Source organism: Synchiropus splendidus, chromosome 13, assembly GCF_027744825.2.
Source record: "Synchiropus splendidus isolate RoL2022-P1 chromosome 13, RoL_Sspl_1.0, whole genome shotgun sequence".
NCBI classification, from domain to species: Eukaryota; Metazoa; Chordata; class Actinopteri; order Syngnathiformes; family Callionymidae; genus Synchiropus; species Synchiropus splendidus.
The window spans coordinates 11,430,169-11,447,581 of record NC_071346.1 but is presented as its reverse complement, the minus strand read 5'-3'; the positions used below and the strand labels follow the sequence as shown (position 1 = coordinate 11,447,581).

The 17,413-nt window shown below is 40.1% G+C and overlaps 1 protein-coding gene across 1 annotated transcript in view; it reads right to left on the bottom strand.

The window, feature by feature from the left end:
* Positions 1-1,135: 1,135 nt before the first annotated feature.
* Positions 1,136-17,413, bottom strand: part of tmtopsa (teleost multiple tissue opsin a) — a 42,290-nt gene continuing 26,012 nt past the window's right edge. Inside the window, exons 3-4 of the mRNA XM_053883745.1 lie at positions 13,957-14,190; positions 1,136-2,908 (exon numbers count right to left, since the gene is read on the bottom strand). Of these exons, the coding sequence (XP_053739720.1) occupies positions 2,624-2,908; positions 13,957-14,190 (519 nt within the window). The 3' untranslated portion in view covers positions 1,136-2,623. The remainder of the gene's footprint in view (positions 2,909-13,956; positions 14,191-17,413) is intronic.

Sequence of the window (17,413 nt, the reverse complement as noted above, 5' to 3'; positions counted from 1 at the left end):
CGGTATTTTGGGATTTGGTTCATGAGTGAGGGAAGGATGAAGAGAAAGTTTGATGCAACATTTTGGGCTCATCCAGTCAAGGCTAGTCCTTCAAATCATTAGAAGCCACTTGAGGTAGCTGGAGAACCTATTCTTCCAAGACTAGGAGAGAGACGATATGTCATGCTTGGAAAGCCAGAAGAGGTTTATGGTGAGAAGGATGATCACACCTATTCTGGGGTTTCTTCTTTCTCTTCAGCAACCCATAGACCGAAAACTATAATTCCTCCTTTACATCTCGGGCAGGAATTTAACTGCCTGAGGGGCCTCGTGTTTATAGACTGTGTCTGGGCCCATCACACCAAAAGTATGAAGGGATGAAGAAAAGACACCAGATAAGAGTCAGAGTCAAGCAAGTTATGGTGGGAAAAAGGGAGTATGTTTGGCCTCCATGGTTACAAAAGGATGTGAATTTATAAGTAAAATCTTCTTTCTTCTTCTTTTGCTTTAGGCTTCTCCCTTCAGCAGTGGCCACAGCGGATCATCCTCCTCCATCTGACCCTGTCCTCTGCTTCCTCTTCTCTCAAACCTACAAACCTCATGTCCTCCTTCACTGTGTCCATAAATCTCCTCTTTGGCCTTCCTCTCCACCTTCTGCCTGGCAGTTAATCTAAAAGTAAAATACCTTTATGAAATGTGTATACAGATCATGTTTTCATTCATTCTTAGTTTTGGATGAGGCCGTCACTTTCCGACGACTTGTCGTGAGCGAACTCACGAGGTTCGGATCGAGCGTGTTCCCTGATAAAGATGGTTTGTTACACAGTTAAACATTTTGTCCCCCGCATCAAACTAATGGAGTTTATTGCTATAATTCCGTCGACACCTCCCTCAGTGAGAACTGGCCTTGGTCTTATCTCGGCCGAACAGAAGCGTTATCGTTCATGTTCAGAGCTCCAACAAAGCACTGTTTAAAAACAATTCACAGGACAGGTGCACACATTACGTGCTATTACAGCGGAGCCAGGGACCGGACACTTTTCTCAGGTGTAAATCCAGTAGTCTGGCACATGAGCTCCATGTCTGGTCTGGAGTGAAGTCAGGGAAAGGCATACGCTGTTACTTTAAAAACCTTTATTGAATAATGACGCTCCAAAAGTTTCGCTTTGTACACTTCTTCTTTTTTGTTTTTTGGCACAATAACCCGTCAATGTGCGACAAGTTTCTTCACAAAATGTTTGTGGTCGTGATACATTCGACAATAACAGCACTTTGCATCAAACCAAAGCTCAAATAAACGCGCGTAAAGTGACCAACATTAGATGATTATCCGAATTACGGAAACAGCGTTTGGTAAGGAAAAACCCAGAAGCGCCAGAGAGCATGGGCACATGCTGGTCCGTGTTCACATGCACTGACAAGTGCAACACTTTGGCCATCATTAAAGGGGGCTGTGACTGGTAGACATGCAAATAACCCTGAAATATGGTTCGACTGAACCACACGTAAAAGCAACACTACGAGGGAGCTCACACACACTTCTGTCATATTTGAAAGTGTGTTGCTGTTAACCACATTCATGAAAAAAAATGAATGAATAATATACTTACGTGTTCATTAATCCCATTCCACATTAATCCATGAAGGATTTGGGGGGTTTTGCGTGGTGATAATCCTGGTCAGCGCAAACACATTTTCCAACACCGCCCATAAGTGCTACAGATAATAAATAAAAGTGCCACGGCATGAATATAGAACTTTAAAATCCAGGCATCTTCATCTGCTGCCGTTGTTGTTTCACTTTGCATGTATTCATTCATGAAATGGGAATCAAATTTATCTGGATTGCAGGCGAACAAACCTCATAGTGTTGCTTTAAAGCGGAGACGTCCAAGGCTAGTTTCTAACCGAGTCGGATCAGTGCTGCTGGTTCCCAACCGTATATCACAAATGCTACTCATGCACATCATTGAAGTGACTTCAACATGCACTTTTCTCCTCCTAAAAAGTTGCTATCAATGCCTCATGTACAAGAACACCAATTAAAGTGTCGCGAATTTGTCATTAAAATCCGCTGTCGTACATTCCTCGTCGGCGGTGAGTTGAATTAGTGATGCATGCGTTGGGGACTAAATGGCGTCGAAGCAAAATAAAAATGGAAAACAGCTGAAATGCTGCATAATGCTTGAATTCTTTGAGATTGTAATACTTTCATGACATCTTTGTACGACTTTTTTTGAAGCAATATAAAAGACAACACAGATATTTCCTCGTAAGAAAACCTGGAAAAGACACTTGACAGTTTTTGCAGTTTTATAGTACAAACAAATGTACATTTTGTTCCGTGTGTATGAGTGCTGGATTGTGTTTGTCACAATAGTAGAAAAATAAACTTCCAAAGACGTGTTTATTATGGCGATCAATGATGTTCAAATGAAACATTTCATTGCACTCGATGAAAAAGATGAGTGAGTTTTCTGCAGGAAAAACCAGCTCCGGTGTCGAGATTTGAGTTTTCCCTAGAGCCGCGTCAGCTTGCCTGCTGCTCCCTGCTGATGCTCATGCATCGGGAATGGCAGTCCGCAGCCATGTACATCTGAGCAAAAGCATCCTGGTACTTCATACCTGGCCATTTCAAACGCCGTCAGCCGTCAAAGCGCGCGACTAGCGACACCGCGGCGGGTTTGTTGATGTCAGAGGAGGCTGCTTTGGTGCTGTCAATAGTGGGTTCACATGTGGGGCCCAGTTTTGGGACGGTGGCCGCCGGCCGACCGATGGAGGCAACCATGAACAGGAAGTCGTTGGTTCGCCGCTGACCTGCGATGGCGACTCCTCGAACGGCTTTAGTGGCGACCCTAGAGGAGCTCCGAATGCTTGACCCTCGGCGTGGAGTCTCGCAGTGAAGAAGAGCTCTGAAGCATCTGTAGAACTGGTGGAAGAGGTGGAACATGGGATCAGGAATGTTGCATGCCAAGTTTAGCTCTCAGACTTGACTGTAAACATCCCTTAAATACCAGATAAAACATGAAAAAATAAAGTAGCTTTTGAAATAACTTGATGATCTTAAAGAGCAGCTTCCCGGAGACTTGTGGCTCCACCAAACATCACAGAACAGCCTGTAACAGTGGCAGATATCATGCCTCCATTCCGGCTCAGGAGCATCTAAGGTCCCAAAATGGATCAAGAACCCACCGAAGCTGAGCGAAATGTACCTTTCTTCCGTGGGTGGGACACTTTTAACAGTAGCCTTAAGAGCAGACAACCCAGCAGAAGCAGGTTTCGACTCATTGGCCTGCTGTTTTGTCCACAAGCTCAGTGTGTCAGCAGTTTCAACCACAGCAGCAGTCAGCAACTTTCAGTACGTCCAAGAACCTTCAGGTGATGTTACTCAGCACTATGCTGGAGCTGACTGGATTTAAAAAAAATCTATTTAAACACAAATCTTGGAGAAAATAAGCCAACTCTCTTGCCCTGAAATTCTCGGGTGTCTGGTATTTTTCATTTTTAATTTATAGACTGTTTCAATAATAATAATAATAATAATAAAAATAATAATAACAACACATCACTATGTCAGAACTGAGCTGCCAAAAAGAGAAGATCATTCAGAGAGATGAAAAATTACGAGGAACAATATGCATGTACATATACATTCAAATGATAAAAAGTGAATAGAATAAATAAATTATATATCTTTATGAAAAATACATCAATGTGATTTCAGAAGCATGTTAAATTAAAAAAATGCACAATAATAGAACAACAATTATAGTGTCCATAAAAGGAATTTTCTAAATAGTAAGTAAATATATAAACATAGTACAAAAATAAGAGTAAATATATATTATGTGGCATGGTAGGGGAAAGGAAAACTAACATGGCTTCTAAAAATAAAGATTAAAATGTGAATAATGTGCTCAAAATACAAGTGAATTATAATAATAATTCATGAACAAAAGTATAGAGAAAAACATATCATTATTGGAAAATAAATGAATTAATAACAAGGAGGCGCGGTTAAAAACCCAAATACATGAGAATTAAAATGACTACACTTTACAACATAATTTTACTAAAAACAAACAGAATTTAATTAAATGTCCATATAGTTTTCTACCACAATGTTCCATTTATTGTATATATATATATATATATATATAGATATATATATATAGATATATATATTTTTTTTCAAAAATTTCTAAAATTAAATATATTACTGTATTATACATTTTATAAAGGAACAAAATGAGCATTCGATTCTGACATGTTTTCGAGGGCATTTCTTTCACCTGGCGCCCACAGGCCTGGCTAAAGGTCGCCAAACATCTGTCTGCCTTAAATGCCCAGTTCCAACTGAGCAGCCAGCCAAGTATTGCAGTCTTCCTGGTTTATGGCCAGCGACATTAAAATCAAATTAAGCTCTGACATTTAAATTACAAGCATCAAAGTCGAGTTAATGCGAGGACTGCTCGCAAATTCTCACAGCCTGAATGACAACAGTACACACAGATCGGTACTCGCAGTATTGTCTACCTCTTGTTATCATTACAGAGACAATATTCAATCGATAAAACAAACTGTTGCCAAATTGCTGTGCCATTTATCTTCGCCGTCCAAAACACTGACTTGCTTTTCATCAGAAAAGTCGATGTTCAACCCGAGTGAGAGCAGCGTCTTTGAAGGCCATCACTAGACAGAAGATGAGTTGCGGTTCAGACCGAAAACATTCATAAATATATCAATAAAAATATCCTTTCTATAATTCCACTTTGAACATAAAGTTGAAAGTTGAATAAAAAAAAATAGAGGTTAAAAGTGAATGGACTCCCGCAAAGATGGGTTGCTTTTTCTTCCCTGAGACATGGAAAGAAAATGTGAAAGAGAATCCTGGTTTAATGCCGATACCCAGTGTTGCAACAATCTGAAGCCCCCTGAGCTTCTTAGCTCAAAGTGCAGGTATCTTGTCTGGCTGATGGACAAGGAGGAAGGCTGTAAATAATTGAGTACCTCAGCAGCAGGTTGAAAACATAACAGGATATATTTATTAAACTTTTTTTCCCCCTCAAAACTTTAAATTCCAGTTATTTCCATCCACATCTGTTGAGAGAAACAGGTCATAGCGCAAGTCAAGATGCCAGTCTTGAGTAAACGTAGTATACTTAGTATACTTTACATTGTTACGTATACTTATAGTCTACTACATTTTCTCATGAGTGCATGTCATGACATTTAGCCATAGCAATGACATTAGTTGGAACATCTCAGAGACATTAAATAAAGAGCAGAATCCACCAATATTTCAGCATGCGTGTCAATAGTAAACAATAATAATAAAATAATACAATTGACGGTTGACGTAACGTCAAACAAGCTAACAAAAAAAGAGACCAAATTAAATTCAATCTTTTTCATTTGTATTCATTTTTAAAAGGTTATTTTATTTTAGAAAAAAAAACCTTCAGGGAAACACAATGTTGATAAAACTCTGCCTCCCTGATGCACCTTGCTTAATCTTGAAATCTAAGTGGTTTCATCTGAGAAAATGGTGGCTGTTTTCCCTTATTTATGTTGAAATATATGGGCATCTGTAGGTTTAATATATGTGGCGACAAGGTTGAGATTCCGAAGTCTCTGTTTCAGAAAGATTTCAAAACAAATCTCGATAGTCTTGAGCCCTGGTTGCGAAGAGCTGGTTGGTGCAAACAGGAGTTTCTCCCGTCATTCATAACCAGAAAGAACAAATGAGATACTAAACTCGGACTTGTTCCAATTAAAAATGAGCCGTTTCACTGGATAAAATCTGTATTTTATTGTACCAGTAGAGTAAGAGGGAGAGAGAGAGGGAAAGTCAAACAGATATGCTAACATGCTAACTGCTGTAGCGGCATTTTTAGATGCTTCCTCCGATGAAGGGAGTGATGGCAGCGATGAAGTGGATGTAAACTACTGCAATGCTTCTGAATTTACTTGAATTTTGGATTTTGGTCAGATTTGTCATGGATGGTTTAATTCCACAGTTGTCCTAATCTGAAGGGCAAACTTTGCAGCGGATGCCGATGCTTCCTGACACGCAGTGTGGCCTGTCAAATTCCTGCAGAGAGCGGCACATGAGAGAAAGACAGAGAAAAGCCAGAGGACATGAACAAATATTCTCCGTATATTGTGTGTCGGAGCAATGCATCCATCTAATTTGCCAGTCTGCCAGTAACCTGTAGGTTAGCCAACACTGAGGGCTGCATATATATATATATATATCAAGAAAGCTGCCCCCTCTGCGAGCAAGACTCCAGCCTTCTCCCGCCTCACCTCAGCTGTCCATGCAACACTCAGAAAGATACTCGGATGACGGAAAAGAGCGTGATGGGTCAAAAAAAAAAAGGTAAAAAATTGTAGATGGCGCTGTGGTCAGGTAAGAGGTGAACATAATGACAGGCATATACATAAGTTATGACGGGGGGATGGGAGGATGTTTGGATGGAGAGAATGTGGATGCTGTGTGATGGTGAAAGGGTCATGTCAAAACTGTCATACCAGTTTCCAGTGAAGCTTTTCTACGACATTCACTCTTCCAGAGGATGATGGAGTGAATTTCTGAACTGCATGTTGTTACATTCAATTTATTCTGGATCGTCTCTGCTGCGGCGCACAACACCTTTATCAGTGTTCTGAAAATCCTCTTACTGCACTGAAGTACGAAGTATCTATACGTTACTTCAGTAAATATTGGTAATTATCAGTCCTTTTATTCTTATTAGTACACAGCATTCTGTAACAAAAAGAGAAACTCAGACCCTACGTTACACACAAAGAAGCTGTATATGAGTTTGTGTAGTGGGTTGTAAAGAAAGGAATCTGAAGGCTGCTTTGGCGACGATCTTGTGCCTTAGACGGCGAAACCTGAGGACAGTGATGACTATATCATATCAGTAATATTTCCATATCTGCTTATCACTATTTGTCCTTGATCTATCAAATGTTTTTTTTTCCTTGAGTAACGCGGTGTATTTCGTCAAAATGGGGAATTACGATGTGAATACACGGCATGGAATTGCAAAAAAAGTTGGAGGCAAATATTGACATCTGTACATCCGTAGCAGCACAATTAAATACGTAACATTCACGGCTTGCAAGTAGGTTATGTTTAAGGTTAGAGCACGCACGTTTCGCGATCAGGGACATAATCGTTGTCTTTGTAGTCTTTATGTGTTTTGTTGTAAAGAAGCGGGTGTTTGTATATGAATACAATTAAACGCTCCACCATGTTGATTGTTTTGATATGTGACGTGTCAGCAGCTAGCGTTTGGATTGGTCGGATAGACGCTTGCCCAAGCGTAACTTTAGAAAAATCGTTCACAGCCTGAAAAAACGTACGCAATTTTACTCAGCGCAATAACGTTTCTGGTGTACACGCTTGCATTGAAAAACAGCAGGTAAAAAATAAAAATAAAGATAATGTGCGAAATACTCACAAAGAAATTACATGTCTGGTGTGCGACGACCTTTAAGCTAATTATTTTTGGCCTAAAACAACAATTTTCTAGGCAAAAATAATATCAATGTTGAAGACAATAAAATACAGTTGAAGAAGTGAGCAGTTGAAGTCGTTCTCACATCGGCACCTGAAGAAGAGACACTCGTAGTCTGACTGAATCAACGTATAGATTAGGGTAGGGGTTCTTAACCATAGGGCCGAGGCCCTTGGTTGGGCCGGGAGCGCCTCCTAGAGGGCCACTAAAAGTTTTTTGTTTTACACTTTTGGTCTGTGAGGGCCGCGAGACGCTCAGTTTTAATACATAGTGTGTCACTGAATTGACTTGACAGCTGCAAATCTGACATAGTTTTATAATATTTATTTTATTCCAAATTTTATTCAGTTTTCCAATTTTATGAACAGTGTTCATCAAGTGTATTTTTGTTTGTTTTTTTCTTTCGTAAAATTGATGAATATTTCTTGCACCTGGTTCTGCTGCTGGTTGGTTCACAAGGTTTTGGTTTGTTTACGTGTAAGTGGATTAAACATGGTTATTGATCACAAATGAAATCAACAGTAATTAATCAGTTCTATGACTTGAATGGGCCCTGTTGTTTGTTTGTTCTGGGAAAGGTGGGCCCCGAGATCAAAAAGGTTAAGAACCCCTGGATCAGGGTTTGCAGAGGTGGAGGCATTCTAGGGAGAGGAGCGATTTGAAAGGAAAACTGTCTCCAGAGACACTTTCTAAACTGGACAGCTAAACATTTCAAGCACATTCCTTTCCTCCAGAACCCGGAAATACGCAACTGCTGATTTTTATGCTGCTCACTTTGACGCCGTCGAAGTACAGGCAGGACAGTCGCAACAAAAGTATTGCAGCAGTATCTACAAATGCACTCCACTCAATGTACATAACTCCTGCCATATTTAGAAAAACCTGTCCGTTGCTTTGCAGTAAGCAGAGCAGCTAATGCGGGAGAGGTTTTCTAATGGGTTCAATTCGATATGGATCTTGGGGCCACGTTAAATGACCTGCAGGGCCAGATTTGGCCCCGGGTTTTGCATCCGCGATCGAGTCCAAGCAGCCATAACATTATGACCACCACACTAGGTAGGTCATTGTTTAATCTTGTCCTACTTTTCACTTCCAGAATGAACCTTGTCAGTTACCAACTAAATATTGACTGCTTTGAGCGCCGCCTGTGATAACAGACTGCCTTGCAGCAGGGCGTGAAGCAGGCTATTAAATGTGATGTAAAAGCGAACAGATCTGAGCGATAAAGACTGTCTGACTGAGGAAGGAGGGAGCAGAATGGCAATGGCTTGACTTGTGCTCGAAGGGTTTCAGACAAAAAAGAATGGACGAGGACGTGTTTGAGAAAATGAGGGAAGAAGTGAAATAGTTCATAAAGAAAAAAGCAGTGTATTCTGGCCTTTTACAAAATTAGGATTTATTTTTTGGGGGGTCTAGAGCAGATTATTGGAGAGAACTGATTCAATGCACTCTGTTAAGGAAACATATATTTATCTTCATTTTTTCTTATCATAAATGCTTTGAAAAAGGTTATCAAAATGGCTGCTCTTGGCTCTGGAGATGTCTCAGACTCCAGCGAGGAATATGAAGCAAACCAACACTATTAAAACAGACATGCAAGTCAGAAGAACACAAATAGATCCAGCGCAAACTTACCCACAATTCTCGGCTAAACCATACATGTTCCGGTGTTTTACAGCTGATGATTGACGTCACACCAGCTGCTACTTGAATCTGTACAGCATTTTTAGTCTTCAACTCGCCTCAACTCACAGTTTCCATAGTAACGGGCTGGGAGGAATTGAAGACTGAAAATGACATACAGGACATGGTGGTGTCCCCCTCGCACTTCCTCCATCTCCGGCTGTCAGAAGGTCGATGATGTGTTACCTAAAATGTTCCTGTAAGATCAGTTAGCCGTGACGGCGCGCGCGCTCCCAACACATCAGTGGCGTGTCCCGTAACCGCCGAATGACAGCAACATTTTGGGGTTTGGTTTTGCTTTGACACAACACAGGGCACTTTAATATCCGTTGACAGCCACATTGTAAAAGAACGCTCTGCTTTCAGAGCACTTAAGAGGAGATTTATAAGCAGATAAGCCCACAACTCCAGTGAAATCTGTCCTCAGTCGCAGACACAAAGCCCGGCTGTTTGAATCAGCGGGGTATTTTATGAGACAGAGTTTTGCGCTTCATTTAAAAGACAGAGGAAAAAGTAATACAGCAACGCAAGTCTTATCTCTTCACACCATTGTGGAGGACCGTGTCGGTTATCTCCGTTTTTCCCTTCACAGAGCTTGAAAAGGAACCAATCCTCTGTAAAGCCATTTACAAAGAGTGCTGAAGAGAGGAAGTGTATTTTAGTAGTGAGTGGTTTTGAACAGGAAAGCTTAGAAATCATTTAACATTTCCTCCACTGTGGGGCAAAAACCGCTAATAGAAGCTCTGCTGCTGCCGTTTCTATGACACTGAGTGGAAATAATCGCCAAGTTTCTCGATGTTGGCGCTTGACTTGAGTAGAATAGAAGACTGGAAGTCAGAAAATGATTCCTGTTCATTTGTCACTTTGACTGATGCCCGCGCTTCTGCAGAAGATGCACCATCAGGTCTAGTACACGGTGAGTTTGCAAGGCAGGTGAAATTGATGCTCGATCACAGAGGAGGGGAAAAGAGAGTCTGAAAAAGCAATATGAAGTGTCCCCATTGATTTGTCTCCAAATCATTTTGAAGCTGTAATAGTTCTCTGCCACTTGGTGGCCACTATTAAAGCACAGAATCGCCACAGAGCTTCTCTGTTCCGAGAACTAAGGAATACATTACAAATAAATTGAGAAGAGGAACTCAAGTGACGCTGAATATCAATGGTAAAATTCAAAATATCAACTGCATTTAATTGTATTTCATTTTCTCTCCTTTAACTACATGACATTTATATATATATATTAGTCAGTTTTAATAATTTTTAAGTACATTTGTATGTTCTATTATTTGTATGTTTATTATTATATTACTCTTTTTATTATTATTTATATTATTCCTATTCATTTTATGTATTTGAAAAATATGTATTTTTATTTATTTTTTTATTTAAAAGGGCATTTTAAAAAATAAAATACACACCGTTATAGTTTTCTCTGATTTTACGTATTATTTCACACAAATTTGAGGATTAATATGATTAGGTAAAATGGGTTTGCTATGTTTCAAACTTGAACTTAACTTAAAAATACGTTTTCATTGTCTCAGGTTTAATATTTGGTCTCAATAAACCTCATTGGAAAGTGTTTTAAAATATCGTTCAAAGTCAATTGAAATATAAACATTGACATTTCTAATAATAATAAATAATAGTTGACTTGTATTTTATATTAGATATAGATAGATACATTATATTATTATTATATATAGCTTATATATATATAAGATTAAATGGGATTTTGTCTTCACAGATCTTTGGTATCAAAATGATGCATATTTAGTGAACTCTTTTTTCATATCTCATACAGTAACAAACTATATTTGCTAACAGTTCATTATTGTTATTATTATTATTTCAATAAAGTAATGTATAAATGAAGAAGCAATGTATTGTCCACGGCTACACTGGTTTGGAAACAGAGCTCTCTGACTTCAGTGTTCCGAGTCCTTGCTAACAAGACAGACTTATCGACGTCGACTTCTATAGCATTTAAACCAAGCAAACGCAGGAACAAACAAATTGACTTTATTTCTAAGGGAATAAAAAATGAATGTTTTTCTTTATCGCCCCCTTTTTTTTCCGGTGGAAGAACTATCTTCTGTGCTCAGTTTCTAATTAACAAGTTCCCCGAACTTGAAATGTTCTGTTAATTAGGCTCTAAAGTGAGCGCTGACGCTTTGTTCCTGCCACGTGGGAAGTTCGGTAATGACAATCTGTCAAAACTCCGGGTGGGTGACGGAACATTCCAGCTATAGATTTGTTGGACTTTTCGCACTTGGAGCTGCAGACTGAGTAAATGCAGTGGACTGAGAGGATCTAGTTCAGAACATGAAACCTCAGTATCATGGACGTGAGCAGGTCCAGATGCCTCCTGCTTAGCTTCAACTGAATGATTCAACACGCTTCAGTCGACGGGTTGAATATGAAAAACAAAAACAAGCTGCATGTAAAATGAGTGGATTCTTTTATCGTCCGCCTTGATTCATTATTTGGATCGCGGGGCTCAGGATTGGCTGGTTTATAATTCACATTAAAAGAGGTGTTGCTCCATAACAAGCCGTGGTTCTGTCTTAATAATGATGGCAAAGTTTTTGCCTTTATTATGACTTTTAATTATATATTATATATATAATATTTTTTACCACCTGTTACTTGTCTCATTTAGTTTCACTGTTGTTTCTTTTAACAATTAACATACACATGTGTATAGTTACATTTTTCCAAAAACAATGTTACCAATGTTTGAATGTAACTTATAATAGCTACCATGCAACTATGATGCAAATGTTTCTGGAGGGTCCAGGACGTCCAACCTGAGGGAGACAGGTTTCGGTTTCTGTTGCTCCTCTCACAAGGATTGTTTCCTCTGAGTCGATAACAACGACAAATGCCTTGTCGCCGTTGAATGTCTAAGTAGCAGACATTTCCGGCTTCAAACTCAAACTAAACCCTGACGACGGTAAATACAGGCAGCGCAGCAGCATCGACAACAGGCAGCTGAGGAGAAGCATCCGGTCCTTCGGCGTGTTCTCATTACGTCTGCTGTAATTTACATCCTCCCGGGCGTCTTCAGAATGGAATCTCATATTGGATGAGAGAACATTAACCAATCACACGGCCCCGCAAACAATAAACCCTGGAAATAGCTCTAATTTAAAGATAACGACACCCCGAGAAACTCATCGCATTGACTTAAGTGAGCAGGGGCCAAGGTTAATTGAGGTTCGCTGTAAGTGTAATTAAAAATGTTTCAGACGGAGCCTGTGATATTTCCACGCTCCCCTCGGATGACAAGGTAGAATGTAATTAAAGACGGCGTTATTATGCCTTTCAGGACGTGATATGACCAGACACACAAAGCATGAGCCGACACCTGCTACCATTCACAACCGTGATGTGACACTGAGTTTTTGTTTTCAAACACCATGGATGTCATACTGTAATATCGGACAGTTCAAAAGGTAATGCGTCACGTTTTTCACGTTTCCTAGTGCTTTTAGTTTGTCATTTCCGGTTTTGTGTTTGTTTCCAGTTTCCATTTCAGCTTCACAGCAGCACAGCTGGAACCTATCGTGTGATCAAGCCTCACTGATTTCAACACCTTGGTTCCAGCCTGTGTTGCCAGATGGTTACTTCGTGTCTACCGGTAAAGATCTTCCTCTCACACTTTTACTATTAGCTGTGTGCTTTGTGTGAGTATTTCTGTAACTCACCTTTTTTGTTTTTTATCATGTTAGCTTTCTTCCTTGAGTGTGTATGTTTATTCCACCACCGAGCGCTTTTCGTTATTTGGGCCTTGTGAGTTTATCCGAGAGCGTTTTTGTTGTCCCCGTTATTTAGTATTTATTTTCTGTTACAGGTTTTTCTCTCGACCCGGTGTGTTCTCCTCGCTCTGTATTTTGGTGGCGACATCCTTGGTTTCCTCGTTTCCTGTTGGTGTCGTGTTTTCTGTGTATTTGTATTAAACCTCTGTTAAACTTATTCTCGTTGTGTCGAGTCCTCTGTACACCAGCAGCGATTTTAGTGTTTGGGTCTGTTCCCCTGATCCACCATGACATAATCGGTGCATTTGTTTGGAACTCAAAGACAAAGTGGGGCCTGAGGGACACATGCAGCAGTGACTATAACATTCTTTCATCTACATTGTTCAATATGATTTTAATAAATAGTTTTGTCTTTTCAAAATACTCATTTCAACATTTTTTAAATTACATAGATTGTTTTACACTTGCATACGATTCAAAACTTTTTTTTATCACTATTGACCTTTTTATGAGTTCTTGTGCCGCATAGTGATTGATTTTCGGAACAAAAATCATTTTTATCGCTTTCATAATTTGTTCTTAGCTTTTTATCAGAAAAAAAAAATGTTCACCTGAGAATATTATATTATCTTTTTAGGTCTTTTCGGCAAATAGATTAAATCTCACACAGATTTTTTTTTAATTTTACATTTTTTAAATGTATATTTCCCCATTACGTTCTTTATTTTATTACTTAAATAATAACTATGTTTTCATCTCTCATTTCACAGTTTAGGAGACAAGTAAAAAAAAAAAGTTCATATAAATATACATTTATAATATAATACCAAACCGATGCTGAACTCATGCCGAAGTTGACTATTTCCCAGGCCTCTCAAACTCTTTGACCGCTTCAACCTCCTTAACCTCAACACGTTCCATCTAACTCCTTTGTTGTGACTTTCACCAACGGCTCGTTCGTGTTTTTTGGTCTTCTTCAGTGAAATGAATCTTTTTTCACCCACCTGCTTGTTCATGAAGACGTAGATGACCGGGTTGATCACGGTGCTGGTCTTGGCCAGGACTGACGGAATGATGCTGGCAACCGGCGTGACCAGACCTGGCGGTCCAAACGTCGCCATCAGTGCCATGATGCCGTATGGCAGCCAGCAAAACAGGTAGCAGACCACCATTATCAGCACCATGAGCAACACCCGCTGCTCCCTCTTTCTGCTCATTGACGCGTTGATTCCACTCACCTGCGAAGAAGAGACACAATCTTTGCATAACACTCGCTTTGGAGGGAATTTACGTCATCTCCGGAGGGCCTCAAAAGGCTTGGATTCTGAGAAAGACTCCATTAACAAGCCTCTTTGCTCGAAAGGGAATGATTTACGCAACCAACATGACCGTCGTTTCTGATTCTGCTGCTCTGCTTAATGGGTTCGCTCACAGAAACGGAGAAGAATGCCTCTGAATTTAGCCCTTTGCAGGTTGTTTTCCTCCACATTTAAGGCTGACAAGGTCACCAATTGGTGTTTTCTGACCATGTTTTTGTTTCACTTCACATCCTATCCTGAGCAACCGGTTCACGTAAAATCTCTGAGCAACGGGTGTCTTTGAACCAAGTTGTAAATCGACATGAGAGAACTAAAGGGACTTGTGCGACCACGTCTTCTGAAAGCACTTAAAATACAAATTTTTTTTTTTTTTTGTCTTTCTTCATGACTGTTGAAATCCATTCAGACACAGGGTTCCGTCAAAATATATGGAAATCTAACAAAGTATAAGGGTGAGCAGCAAAACAAAAACAAAAACAACGGTGGTCCTCATTCATAATATCATATATATATATATATATATATATATATATATATATATATATATATATATATCATATAATTCATATTATCAGAACATTCATAGGTGTGTTTTCAAATTTCTTTAATAAATATTGAATCCCTGCTTGACACAACAGATGTATAACTTCACGTGACGCACGCCGCGCGTGTTTGCTGTTTGCTGTCAAAGACATGTTATTGACTTTTGATTAGCAGGTGGGAAGCTGTGGATTTGTCGCTTTATTATTGAGAAGCACTTTGTGTTGCATGTGCTTGAATGGAATGCGTCGTAAAACATAGTTATTGGACAGATTTATGGGTGGTGTCAGTGTTATGGATCGGAATGCTAACGTCTATTTATTGGGGTTTTTTTTTTCCAGGAAAACAATAACTCAAATTGTCTCCCACTCCATGTATAGTTTATGAGCCTCATGCAAATTGAATTATTCAAGAGCAATGATGAATAAGCAGTAAAAAGTTGAGATCAGAATAACATCACTACAAATGTAAATGTGCTTGACAAAATAAGAACATGGCAGGCTAATATACCAACGTCTGGGAAATTAGCCGGAGAATGCAGGACGTGTGTTCACACTGCAGGAGAGCAGAGTCAACCCCTCAAAAATCCCTCTAAACAGTGGGGGAGATTTACATCTCAGTAAATAAGATAAGAAGTATAGATACTGTGTATGCTAACTTGGTATTTGGCGACTGAATCTTGGCAGGAGGTTGTGTGGTTTATGAGGGTTTTGTGGGGAGTAGCATGTGCAGACTGGACTTGACTACTGATGGGTCGATGAGGCATCATGAAACAGTGTTGCAGGGTTGATGAAACAGTGTCCTGTATTTTCAGAGGCCACTAGATGGCGCTCTTAGTTTAGAAATGATGTGAGGTTTCATTGAATTTGTTGTTCAAGTCCAAAAATGCTACAGGAGACAGTGCCATCTGGTGGAAACTGAAAATGAGGACACTGTTTCATGAAGCCTCATCAGCCCTTCACCACTGTAATAAAATATAGTTGACTATCCTCGCCATGATGTTCAGAGCCAACAAAATATACACTGAATCCACAACATTGAATCTGCTCCAGTTGAATGACCATGAATGAGCATGATCAAAACGGCCGTGAAATCCAACTCCATAAAGCAATATTGGCATGGCAAAGCACTGAGAGGGAGGTTAAATAAATTACACTTAACAGGCTGCCTTCGGTCAATAATCAATTTTTATCGTTCCATAATTGAAAAAGCGATAAAATTGTTCTCTCTTTAGAGTGAGGTCTTGCTGTAGTGTGAGCTCTTCTCAGGAAGTGTCGCCATTTGCTTTGTTTTCTCTTATGCTTTCAAAGAAAGACCTCTTTAAATGGGCTACATTTCTTGCTGTTTTTGAAGCTGAACACTTTGTCAGTCTGACATCCCGCTCCACTATCACCTTGTTTCACATTTAAGCACAACCAGCAGACTTGTTCGGAACAAGAGCAGCTGTTACCCTGATAAGAGGGTTCAGTACTGAGCTTGAGGATGTTTGTTCTGGGGAGCGAAGGAGGATCCATGAGGTCGCTCCATCGCAGCATAAGAGGGTGGGCTTTTGTCTATCAGTATCGGATGATACTTTTACCCCCGTTTTTAGAGTTGGGAATGAAGATCATGGCTTCCTTGCTTAGCCCAGTTTGGAGCGCTGTGAAGTGTGAAGCAACCAGGATTACCCTGAAGGCTTTGGCTCCGACTGTGCCACCTAGTTACAGTGACATACATATATCACTGACCCAAAACCTGCTCTCTCAACTGCACACTGACTGGGGAGATCAAAGCCTGTTGCACCAACCAGGAGGAACAGTCAGAGCTTCCTGAAAAATATTGTGATTTCTATCATCCAGTAAGTGACTTCCTGACTTCTCTTAAGTGCACCGTGAGTGTGTTGGTTCTTCAGATGAACAGTGCTGAGAAAAGAGCTGAGCAAAAAGAGCAAAAGTCTTCATTTCCCCATCTCACCTTCAGTCAAAACCTTTGAGTAGCGGCCGAGAGAAAAATATATCAGAAGCCGCCACATTTGTTTGAAGTGATCCTTGGAGATATAGAGTGATGGTCCTGAGAGCAACTCCACGCCATGACTTCAACTCACAGCAGTCCCCGAAAAGGCCCACAAAACCTGCCTGGACTGAGAAGCTCTGGTGTTGAATGGCACTATCTAATGAGGAATAGCATTCTAAAAGTTTAGCTTCCAAATCAGCAAAGAAATTTAAGTAATTTGCTTTTTTAAATGTCCTTCCAGTCCTGTTTTATTTACATTTGGAACTTCTGAAATGGTTACCAAGACTGAAGAGAGAGACTGCACTGCTGACTCGGACTATTAGAGGGCAAACATAATGTTCCCATTTCCTCTTGTGTGCGTGGTGTTCCATTCAAAATCTGCTGTCTGGGTCTCGACAAAATCTGAATTACTTACTTACTTACACCCACAGACTAAAGTGCTCTGCGCCCCGCGGCAAGCATGCGACACCTCCACGTGTAAAGACAGACGTCAGGTTGATGCCTCCTGTAGAAAGAGCTTGCTGAACTATGAATGGGAAAGTGAGGTCCCCAGTGCCACCCCTCGGTTGAGGCTGAATAAATGCAGGCCAAAATAAGGGACCTGGTTGAC